Below are 12,226 nucleotides of genomic sequence, written 5' to 3'. Positions count from 1 at the left end.
CACTCACCGTAGTATTTTAATCCATGTTATGCACACGCAGTGTCCTGGCAAATTCGCACCAATATCTTTCCTTTGTAAGCCGCCAATCCGTACTATTTATTGATTTACACTTCATTATTGCTTGCTTTCGATTGGCTGGTTGGAAAATTAGCCATGAGATAGTGAACGTATGACGTTTCGAATTCCAACTTATACCCAAGTTAAATGCTCCGATTCTAAAGTTCTGACCGAGAGTCTACGACGCATTCCCTGTCTATTCACCCACATTGTTCTGTAACTCATTCCTTTCCAACTGTTATTATAATAATGAAGAGGAAACAGTATATGACCACTCTAGTACAACACAGTTAATTTGTTTGACTTTAAATTGAACTGTTATCTCACTACACGTTCTGATCAATCATACTGCAACAGCAGTTGCTCATCTATCACGACCTTATATGCCATTGTCGATTACTTATCGTACGATAGCCTTTTGGTTATATGATAATTCCATCGAAACAAAATTATTTCTGAGCTTCAAAATTATTATTTTGACCACGATCACATGATGGTTGTGGCGAATCTGAACAATTTTTCCATAAAAGTATGTCACATTTATGTGCGATTGCATAAAACAAGCTAGGAGTTTGTTTAGTAGGTCATAAATAAAAGCGACACTTTCCAGTCTCTTTTACAAACACGTGTGGATCTAACGCAAACGAAATTTACTGTGTGGATGTGTTACGTGTTGCGCAGTATCAGACAGTACAATGTTTCAAAATCTGGCAAGGCACAGGATTTCGGACCTCTGGCATCCAGAGCACACGGGCAGCCGTTTTCGAGACAGACTGGCGCAACGTGTTGCGGCGGGGCTGGCAGGTAAACTCGTGTCCAGCGCTTCGGATTCCGTGCCGGCGCCTACGTGTCCTGGCGACGGACGGGCGGATCCCGTCGTCAGCGACGGACCGTATATAAGGGCCTGACACTGCTCGTTGTGCTACAGTGTGTTCAGCAAGCAGCCACACAGCCACCGCAACATGTTCAAGACTGTGAGTAACGCTTCTGTTAACAGAACTGGGCTGGTCCTTCATGCAAGGTGTATCTCAACGGTAGAAGGATGAATATCCTTTCTGTCGAGTCATTGAAGGCGTATTATGCGTAGACTATCTAAATTTGCACGTGGTAGAATAAAGTTGCCAGCAGTTCTTGTGAGCTAGTAGTGGGGTTTCATTGACTTACCGATACATATGCCTGAGCAGAATAGCTTCACTTGTGATATTATGAAGTGTAGGTAGGTTCGAACACAATCCCTAATTTCCTAGTGACATAATTAGGTCTTCATTGTCGCGCAGCCTCCGAACCAAATTGTATGAATTTCGTGTCACAAGCGTAAATAATTCAGGCGCGGTGGGAGACCCAGGTGTAAGCTTAAATGGAAAGCAATTTCTGTCTTTTAAACGCATGAATTCATCTATTCGGCAAATGAGGAGTGGAGCTGTCACGTCGTGTGCAAAACACTCTTCGGCTAACAAACTGGGTGCGTCAAATGTAGCTTCGCTTGCTGTATTGACTTTTAAAAAAAAGGTTTTTCCTCACATGTAGCAGGCTATTTTTGGAGTGCTTCTTATTCACTTCGGTGGCAGCTTAGATGGTGGCTTACTTGTTTAGAGGAAGGCTAGGGCATTCCACATTCTATATGAAGTAACGCGCTACGGCCTCATACCATACATCGGGCAGATGACAGCAAGGTGAAATATCTAATGTAAATATGGAAAGGCTGGAGAGAAAGGAAAGTTAGCTCAGTTAGAGAGAAAACGTAATAGAACGACTGAAATACGTATTTCAACTCACAGGTGTAGAAAATAACAGTGACAGGGAAAGTTCTAAGCATACGCTCGTGCAGCCAGTTGAAGTGCAGCAAAAGTAAAATAAATAAATAAAAATATGTAGTTCACGAGGAAGGTCACAGACGCCATTCCTTCATTATTGTTCTCTCCCTGAAATGTCAAGTTCTCTTTGGAGAGAAAGTGTATAAATAAAATGGAGAGTACAGCTTTTTACTGGTTTGATACGTGAAGCTCAACTTAACGACTGCATCTAAAAGGTATTCGCTTTATCTGAAGAGCACTCTACATACTTTTCTTTAATATGGAATGTTCCATTTATGTAAAGGATGGTGTTTCCTATATGAACTGCGACCTCACCTTGCGCTAAAGGCTATTTGACCCATGAAGTTTACTTTGTAGTAAGCGAATGAGGACACGGATCTCAAAGTGTAAGAGCCGGCCGGGTTGGCCGAGCGGTTCTAGGCGCTACAGTCTGGAACCGCTCGACCGCTACGGTTGCAGGTTCGAATCCTGCCTCGGGCATGGATGTGTGTGATGTACTTAGGTAAGTTAGGTTTAATTCGTTCTAAGTTCTATGGGACTGATGACCTCAGAAATTGAGTGCCATAGTGCTCAGAGCCATTTGAACCATTTGAACCAAAGTATAAGAGTATGATGACAATACAAAAACCCAGCATCACTCACATTTCAGATAGATATGAATACTTTTGCCTACGTGTCCAGTGTTTTATTCCTTGACAGAGGCATGTCAGACTTAGTACTTAGAATGAAAAACATTTACTGTTGTTCAAGGAAGCATTCAAAAACTATCTGCTTCGTGGTGCCCGTCATACATTAGAGAACTGTACCAGCGTGAATAACAGGCAATACTGTTTCGTTTGTTTTCACACCTACGACTCATTGAAGCGTAGCATTAAAGCAGTTTTAGGTTTCAAACATGTATTAGCACTGTCAAAAAGGGTTAAAATGCTAATTTAGGAGTACAGTGTCACCGAAGCAAAGTTTTATCATTGAACAGCTATGTAACATTTAACACCATTGTATTTTGTCTCTAATCAAGATTTTATGAGACAAACGATTTTTGTTTATTTGGATAAAAGAGGGGGGGGGGGCTGAAGACGGCAAAATGAATTGCCTAAACTGGTTGCTTTCAGAATAAAATAAAATATCTTAATGTATACGACTGTTGGTGATGTCTATTGACACTGAAAAAACTTGAATTAAAAGTGATACTTATCTACGGCATTATGATGTATATTAATTTCGAGAAGCTGAAAGCTGGATCACAAACGATATACGCTGCATTGGTAGTCCATTTTAATGTCAGAAGCAATGCATATTTACTAACAGGTAGTTACTTCTCACTCGTAACAAAAGTTGATTAAGATATAAAAAAACTTCGAACCGGTGTAATGAATAATAGTACTTACGTAAAATGTCTAGAACTTTATTAATGGCACCTACGTATTTACAATTCAAGAAAATAGAGTCATGTTTCAACGCTTAACTGTCCTTCAGAATAGTTACCAATAATGTATACAACCCGTTGCCAGCAATGTAGAAGTCATAGGATATTCTTAGCTTCAATAGTTCTCTTGATATTTCGTGTAGAGCTGTCTATTGCCCGACGAATGAGCTTTGTTCGTCATAGGAATCACGTTGAAATCACAAGAGTTTAAATGCGAGAATTGAGGTGGGTGGTACAGCTCTTCCCAGTCCCATCGATCGAACAAATCAGTCTCAAATTACGCCACAAGTGCCCGAATATTATCCTGCAAAATGGTTGACGGGTCCTGCTGAAAGTGTCGCCGTTCCTTAATATTCTAAGACATTCATTTCTGAAGCACTGCTAGCGATGAGCGGAGGAAAAGAGGCTACGACATCTCATAGCTAGCTTTCTTTTCTCTGAACTTATTGCAGGTATGGCGATTCACTGGGAACTGCATCATTCTGTAAAATAGAAGTTACAAGTAAGCTGTACAAATTAGCTAATTGACTCATTAGCTCTTGGCTTAATGAAATGCTTACGAAGGGTATATATAATTTATCTTTCTCCATTTCAAAAGTAAAAATGTGCGCAGAAATGTCTTTCTCATTCTACAAACGTGTGACTAAAGCTTATGACGGTGGGGAGTGGAGGGTAACCCACCATGATTGTCTTTACGATACGTAGAGGTAGAGGTCTCAGACAGGTGGAGAACCAGAGGTATTAAACGTGACGTGTGCTTTGCAGGCGTTCGTCGTGCTCGCCCTGGCGGCCGCTTGCCTGGCCAGCCCCGCCCCCAAGCCGGCCCCCGGCCTGCTGTCAGCCGGCTACGTGGCCGCCGCCCCCGTCGCCTACTCCGCCCCCGCTGTGGCCGCCGCCCCCGTCGCCTACACCGCCGCTGCGTACCCAGCCGCCTACGCCGCCGCTTACAGCGCCTACCCCGCTGCCAGGGCCGTCTACTACGGCTAGGTCTAAGATGTGTCGCAACTTGTGTCATGACAACAGAAGGATATTAAATATACTGCATCACTGAACACTTGTTTTTCTACCATCTTGTGATACATTTTACACGAGCAATAAGTTCACAGTATATAAGGTGAATCTTACGGATAAAATTACACTAAACAAACAAGGTACAATCTTTGATGAAAATTCTAACGGGAACTATGTTTCAAGAAACCCATGGAATACAGGAAGTAACGGCGAGGGATATTTTGTAGTTTGCACAGAGGAGCTAATGTTTGAAAGTATTTCACAAAGCAGAATCGAGAGAAACACATAAACAGAATCAGGAAAAATGCACGACGAACCTAAAAAGTGTCATACGGAGGGAGTGATCCATACCTGGCGTAACCTTACAGTGTCAGCCAGTCACTCCACACATTCAACGGTCAACCCAAGATATAACGTCATAAACAGAACTAGGGTCCTGTGAGAACTGTAACTAACCACACATTAACGATATCTTTAATAGTTGACTCATTTAATAACAAGTCGGCGTCAATTAGTTTGGAGATATGACACAAACAACTCGTTAACATATAAAATAGATAAAATACATTTTTATCGGACTGCTTCGAATGGTCGTCACATGCAGTGAATAATAGACGAAAAGGAAGTTTGTCATCCCCACAACTGAAAAGACCACAGGTTAGTACTTTGGCCTAATTAATGACATATATTTCTGTAATTTTAACGCTAAGACAAGGGTCATGATACTGTGTCTTACATTGTATTTCACACGCTGTATCTTATTACTTTGTTAATACTTAGGTCTCCAGAATACTTAAGAGGTTGCTTAATTTTATCTTTGGTTGTATATCTACAAAACTTCTCAAATACCCGTTATCATCTTATAAAATGACGTTTCATCCGGCATGAAAACCGATGTGAATGAAGTCATTACGTGACAGCTGTTGCTCCCATTCTCTAAAAGTGGGGCATAGCACAGCTGTTGCCGTTACTCACAAAGTACAAGTGTGCCGTGACCGGACACCACTTATTTATTCCTGACAATAGCGTGAACCCCGACATTTAAATTGTACAACTTGAGAAACCTAAGTTTAATACGGCGTCCTTCCCACAAAATCTCAAGGGCATTTCCTTCCATCGCTGGAGACTATTTGCGACCCAGTTTATTTTGTGTGTAACTTACTAGTGGCCTAACTATTGAAAGACTCCTTCAAATTTCATTATCATCACTATACGGAACATATGTCGTTCGCGTAAGCATCATTTGGATACCTTTAAGGTCCAGGTTTCGTTTCAAACGCAATAACTCTTCATTGACAGTGTTATATCACGCTCTTTTTCTGTGCTCCTCAAACACTTTTTCTTTTTCCTTTATGGACTTTCAAATTCAGAAATGAATTCCTGTAGCACACATATTCGGCCCCATCGAATCAAGAGTTGTATTGGTAGTTGAAACTATTCTCATTCCTTCTTGCAAGTCTATAGCACAGGCTCATCCAACAATTGTGCCCCACGGGCGCAATGCAGTGTAGTTCAGCGCCCCGTCCGCGACCGTGTGTCGCTAGTGTCGGCGTAGCACCGAGACAGCTGCGGCACGAGTGAGATCTGACAGCACTAGTCTGATCTGATCTGTCCCGCGGTCAGATCCAACGTAAACAAAATAACAGAGGAAGCGCAGCTCTGTAAAAATGGTTCATGAGCCGTAAAACAAGCACACCATTTACTGTTGAGGTAACAACTAGTGTTCGTGTGGCAGAATTACTGCGGAAAGCTTTAGAAAACAATATCCAAAACAAGACAAAAATGGTTCAAATTGCTCTGAGCACTATGGGACTTAACATCTATGGTCATCAGTCACCTAGAACTTAGAACTACTTAAACCTAACCAACCTAAGGACATCACACAACACCCAGCCATCACGAGGCAGAGAAAATCCCTGACCCCGCCGGAAATCGAACCCGGGAACCCGGGCGTGGGATCCAAAACATGAATCGAAGAACAAATTAGTAGTTTTATGACCCACAGGTTGATTCTACTAGTGCTCCACATGCACACTCGTCGTATGTACCACAGACGTCTTCTGAAAAATATATCAGTTTCTTAAATGAAGTACAGTCACAAATATCCTATTTTAGAAATAATTTTATGTGAGGGATATATAGTCTCATTTGTACTGCTAGTAGTTACAACTAATTTTTTGTTGTACTTCGTGCTACAGCTTTAGTATCCCTTTTCAGACTTTAGAAATCAGATGCTGAGTTTGCTGTTCCGTACGCAATAATTTTAGCTGACCAATTTTGAAAACTTATTAAAATATAATTAACGTCTTAAAGCTCTGTAATTCCTACAGTGAACATTGTTAAAGAAGACAGATAACATTTTATATGTTTCAGTTTTCCGAAGAAACGATTTTGTCTAGGTTTGGTACAATATTCCGTGAGACTGCTAACCTCAAAGAATTAGTCACATTTTTTATCGCCAAGTAATGAAAGGTTCTTAGTTTTAGCAAGCTTGAACAGAGAGAAAAAGCGCTCACAAATATATGTGGAACCAAACACTGACAGAACTGTGGCCGCGTGCTTGTGCAAATAGGATATTTCTGTCGTGGAAGACAACTGTAAAAGTCATCCAGAGTATTACACATAAGAAAGCGGTCCTTCAGGCGGATATTGCACTGCAGGTCAATCAGCTCTAGTTGAAGCACTTGTGAGACGTCCTCTGCCCGAAGGGAAAACGGACGAACAAATATATTTAAAGCCGGCTATAGCTCACTTATCTCCCAAAATCTGTTTTCAAGCTCATCTTGTAATTCTAAAATTATTTGAACATAGTATGAAAAATCCACATCTTCTTCAACGGTGTCTAGTGCAGGAAAGTGACAACAATTCCTCTCGCGCAACTGTTTTTCCCAATGCTTGAATCGTCTGCACTAAATCAACCACAGAGTGATTTTCGTCTTGGAATGAAATGTTCAAAGTATTTAAATGACCAGTAAGGTCACTAAAAAAAGCCAAATTCGCCACCCACAGAGGATCAGAAAGTAATTCTTCTGGACCTACTTTCATTTCCTAAAAGGTATTTATTTCGCCTCTCAAGGAGAAAAACCGATGAAGCACCTATCCTCAGCTCAGCCATCTTACTTCGGCGTGGTAGGGGATACCGGGGTAATCTGATTCAATATCAGCCAGAAATTCTTTAAATTGACGGTGCGTGAGTCTCATGCTATCGAAGATAATTAACCGTTCGAAGAAGTGTGTCCATAACATTTTTTATGTTGACAATCTTCGCACAGAGTGCCTCCTGGTGTATCAGACAATGGACTGTCGCAAATAAGTAACAGCCAAGTTCAGCCATTTTTCACCTGACAAATCTCGGAAATCCAGAGTGCCACGGCGTGCACAGCCACGGCAAAACAACGTGCGGCTACCGCTGCAGAATAAGCCGCATCTGCAGCGTAGTTCCGGTGCGTTCTGCCAGCCAGTAGTAGAGGCGTATCCCGCCAAACATGAAAGCAGCCACGGAATACGCAAGCGCACGACCCCTTTCTCCGACGAGGATGATAATACCATCCGCCAGTCGGGTATCGCCAGCGGCCGCCAATCCTCACGACAGAATCCGCGGAGGAAGACTAGAGCTGCCGGGTTAAATAGCCGGCAGGAAAGGAAAGAGGCGTCTTCTGACCCGCTGCGGACTGCCTCCAGGAGGAAACATAGTCGCAGCCGGATGGACCAAGTGCCCGTCTTCAATACGCCATTCTTCGACCCTGAACCAGTGCCCGTCTAACTCCTCGGCATCCGTTGGAGAGCATCGAGAGAGCACGACCAAGAAACGTAAAATCAGTTCAGTTACAAAAGTTGATTTTATTAAGGTTGTATATTCGTGTTTTGATGCTAAATTTTTGGGCAGGAGAAAAGCCTTTTTATTTTCCGAAGAAGGATGTCTGCTGTAAAATTAACTCTTGTCCTGGCTACACCTAATAAAGCAAATTTTATTATCACGTGTGTGTTGACCCGAGTATATAACACAGTGCGTACCCCTATCAGCGCAGGGCCTCCATACGTTGTTCCACTTGTCGGGCGTTCCCATTTTAAACCCATTTACTCTAACACTTTTTCCGCGACTAGAAAAATAATCAAACCGGTGGTTGTGTCTTCTTCTGTGGCACGCAGATTGTCGTCGACACCTCGAATGAATATGACGAGCTGAGGTATGTCCGCAACGTCTGCGGCCTCGTCAAGAGCGATAGAAAATCAAATGAAGTTTGCCGCTCTCTCCATTACTTGCTGTTCCATATCTGAGGCCATATCTTGACTCGGCGAGCATCAGTTTGAGGCGAAATAGCTATGTTTTCAAATTTTTCCGTGAGGTCTGCTGGACAAATACAAGCCCAGTCGACCAGGCAATCCTTGATGAGATTCCCAGCTGCAAAGGGATTCCCTGCTTACGCAGCTCTCAGCGAGCATTTGTAACTTGTCCGCAAACTTTGCCCACCTGTCTCCTGCTGCTATCACATCAAAAAAAGAACATAGAATTAATTTTCTACAATCCTGTTTTTTAAAACACTTTTATCATTTTAACAATTGTTTCATTCATTGACACTTAAATAAGTAAACTAACAGGAAATGATTGGTTTTAGCTGCGTTTTCCCCCAGTTTCTCCGAAAAGCTGCCTTAGACTCTATCCAGGACAGAGAAATGTGGTCGCAAAGTAAAATTTTTATGTATTGGTATATCTGCGTTTTAATTAATTTAAAATATAAATCAAAATACAACGTAAGTTTTCCCATCCATAAAAACACAAATATACTAAAACAAAGAATGACTCTTAATGACACTTTGCTGCCCGAGAGAGCGTTGGTGACGGCCTTTCAGAAAGTGGCAAAAAATAACATACCTGAAACTTTTTCTTACGTCTGTGCGACCCGATGTAATGCAACCGAAATATAAAAAGTAACCGAAAAAAATTTCTTGTTGCTGACGATCTGATATCCGATAACTGGCACATTGCTAAGAGACAGATTATAAAATATGGTTATATTTATTATCTTTATAAATTATAAAGAGTCATAAGATAGGAAACACTTACTTCAGTGTAATGCTGCTTGAAATTTTCTTTCAATTCCTCAAGCTTTGACTGGTGTTACTCTTGCGACAAATTTTCGAACTGATATTTGTGACAGGTATACTAAACATTTGGCAAGATTTCCGACAGCAGTACAAAGGAAATAAATATCCCACTCGGGTTTAAATAGTGCGAGCTCGCCGCTCCTCTTTCTTTTTGTTTGATGCTGTTGACCATCCATCTCGATCCGCTGTAGCCTTACGTCTGTTTACAAACGGCTTTTCGTCGATTTTGGCCGCTGCTGGCTCGTACAGGGGCAGGGCGAGGCGCGGCGGATGGTCCGCACGGCCAGCTAAGCGGCACGGCTCGGCCACTGCGATAACACGAATTCGCCCGGGGCGCTGGCACCCCAGGGGGCACAGTTTGGTCGAGCCTGATATGGCATATTCTTAATAACATGTTTCTACCACTCTGGGTCATCTTCAGATCTCAGTAGGTGCGTCAGCAATCTGTTCCTGCAGTGTCAGAACCTTATATCTGTTTACAGAGCAATCAACATACTTTCGCAGAAGAGTCAACGTGAAAGTTTTAGAATCTACAGGAGATTAACAGGTCTCGGGTTGGTCAGTGTGCGATGTGAGGTGGAAGGGATACTGACGGAAATCAACGATTTTAATATAATACGATAACACATAGTCCAATGTGTTTTTGGTCCATTTTATTTTAGGAACGCCACAGTTGTCATGATGGACATTTTAGTTTTTTCATCTCGATAGATAACTACTACTACCTGACGATGGGAGCATTCTCTCTCAAAACGCATTGTCGAGTTGGATGTAGGACTGAATTACAGTTCAATGTCACCAATTATTACTGAAAATATATAATAACCGCTACTTCAAATCCCATCTGGATAACATTAAGTTCAGCTTTTTCCCTTATTTCATAGGTGATACCCATCTTAAATTTCTTGGGGAAAGCAGTACTTCCCCCGTACATTGGCCGTTTGTATGAGTATTCAATGTCTCGACAGTCTTATCAGCGAAAGCTGATATCTCTGGTTTGTTCCTTTCGAATGTTGCATTGATCAGTAGTTGTTTTCCACTGTAGACAGTTCGCGTAATGTTGGAATAAATACAATTCCCAGGACGGGAATTTTTAAAATTTATGAACTAATTAAAAATACTGATTTCCTGTGACCTAAATAGTGCCTGCTATATCGCTGTTGTTTCGTATAGCTCGTCAATATACGAAGTCTTATAATCGTTTTCAATTATCACACTGATATAGGGACACCTTGGGAGAAATTTCTCCTTGTAATCATGTTCATCGATTCTTTAATCGCCCGCTTTTCTTGCTGTTGTCCACAGTATTTGGTATTAAACAGAATCTTATTTTCTTTGTTCAGTGTGATACCCCTCGAACCCTTACTCTTACATGGTCGGTTTGATATACTTTTCGTGATTATCTTTTGCGCATAGATGAAAAAGACTTGGTGACTTTGTAACCTCCCCCTCACTTATCGACCTTAATGACAGTGAAAAAATAAACCGTGTGTACCTAATGGAAATTTGGGAAAATCAATCGTCACCGAATTTAATCTGTCGCTAAAGAGGGAGGAAAGGGTTACATCTAAATGAAAAGAAAAATGCAAATGAAACTCGTGGAAATTTATTTTGAAAAGAGGTAAAGTTAATAAAGAAAATAAATGTGCGGCCGTTACGTTAACAATTAACTAGCGGTAATTAGATATTTGAGATTTGGGGGAAATTACGGTCGCCAGTCCTATGGACAATTACTATAGTAACTGAAAAAGAAAGGTTACTGCACATATAATTAGCACTAAAAGCGTGGCAACTGAAAGTTGACATGGCGTGTGTGAAAGCTGAAAGTTTGTCAGAAGTAATAAATTTCGCCACACTGTGACTTAATTTAGCAAAAGAATTAATAAAACCGGAAAATTGAAAGTTAATTTACTGACTGAAATAAATAGTGAGCTTTGTTTCTGAAGCACATCGAAATTCAGTCAAATACGGTTAGTCTTGGGATACCTAAACAATCATTTCAAAAGCTACTTGAATCTACGCAATTTAGAAATAAGAGATTTAACTTTGAACTTGAATTAAATGATTCTGAACAATTGACAATAGTATAATTTAGTACGTACCAAGCTGAGCTGCAGTCACACTGGTAACGAAACTCCCACTCTTAATTTGTGCTTCTGTAATCTAAATATTGTAGCCAGCTATGAATACTTTAACTGAACTTTGAAATTAAAGTAGTTAAATGGAATGCTGGCGTTTGAATTTCAAAGATACTCGAGTTCATTTCCGAAAAGGAAGGGACCCTGCTTGGTAATGCAATTGGGACAATGAGCAACAAAGGTTCAAGCCAAGTTGCTGTAATTTTGTGATTTGAACAGTTTGAAAAGCTGAGGTCTGCCATACAGTTCTAAAACTTTACGTGCTTCCAGTCTTCCCTTGTTGGTTGATTGAAGGTTTGAAGCCGTCGATCGAGGAGGTGGCTACAGTCACTCATTGTCGGCCGTCGCTGTTGCAGAAGCTGGATGTTGGCGAGCCTTCTTCTCGACATGGTCACCAGGCGAAACGGGCTCTTGATGTGCGCCAGATAATGCTTCCCGTCGGCGACACCGTGTCAGAAACTAACATAGCAAGTCGAGCGCAATTACATGCTGCCCAACCCCGAAAGCGCGGCAGCTCGCGGGAGCGTCACGCAACACACCTGCTCCACTATCCTACCCTAGCCCGACTCTCTCTGCTCTGCCCGCGCTACACCCGGCAGGGTTAACACTACCAAAGATCCTAAACACTTTGGTTCTCCAGACGACCTATCGATGTACTCGTTCGACAGCATAGT

General features: G+C 41.6%; 1 protein-coding gene across 1 annotated transcript; it reads left to right on the top strand.

The window, feature by feature from the left end:
• Positions 1–995: 995 nt before the first annotated feature.
• On the top strand, positions 996–4,349 carry LOC126281602 (cuticle protein 16.5-like). The gene is made up of 2 exons (XM_049980704.1): positions 996–1,031; positions 4,063–4,349. Exons 1-2 carry the CDS (start codon positions 1,020–1,022, stop codon positions 4,282–4,284), a joined length of 234 nt encoding a protein of 77 aa, XP_049836661.1. The 5' UTR covers positions 996–1,019; the 3' UTR covers positions 4,285–4,349.
• The last annotated feature ends 7,877 nt before the right edge of the window (positions 4,350–12,226 follow it).

Source organism: Schistocerca gregaria, chromosome 7 (assembly GCF_023897955.1).
Source record: "Schistocerca gregaria isolate iqSchGreg1 chromosome 7, iqSchGreg1.2, whole genome shotgun sequence".
In the NCBI taxonomy this organism is placed as follows: Eukaryota; Metazoa; Arthropoda; class Insecta; order Orthoptera; family Acrididae; genus Schistocerca; species Schistocerca gregaria.
This window is presented reverse-complemented; position numbering and strand designations above follow the sequence as displayed.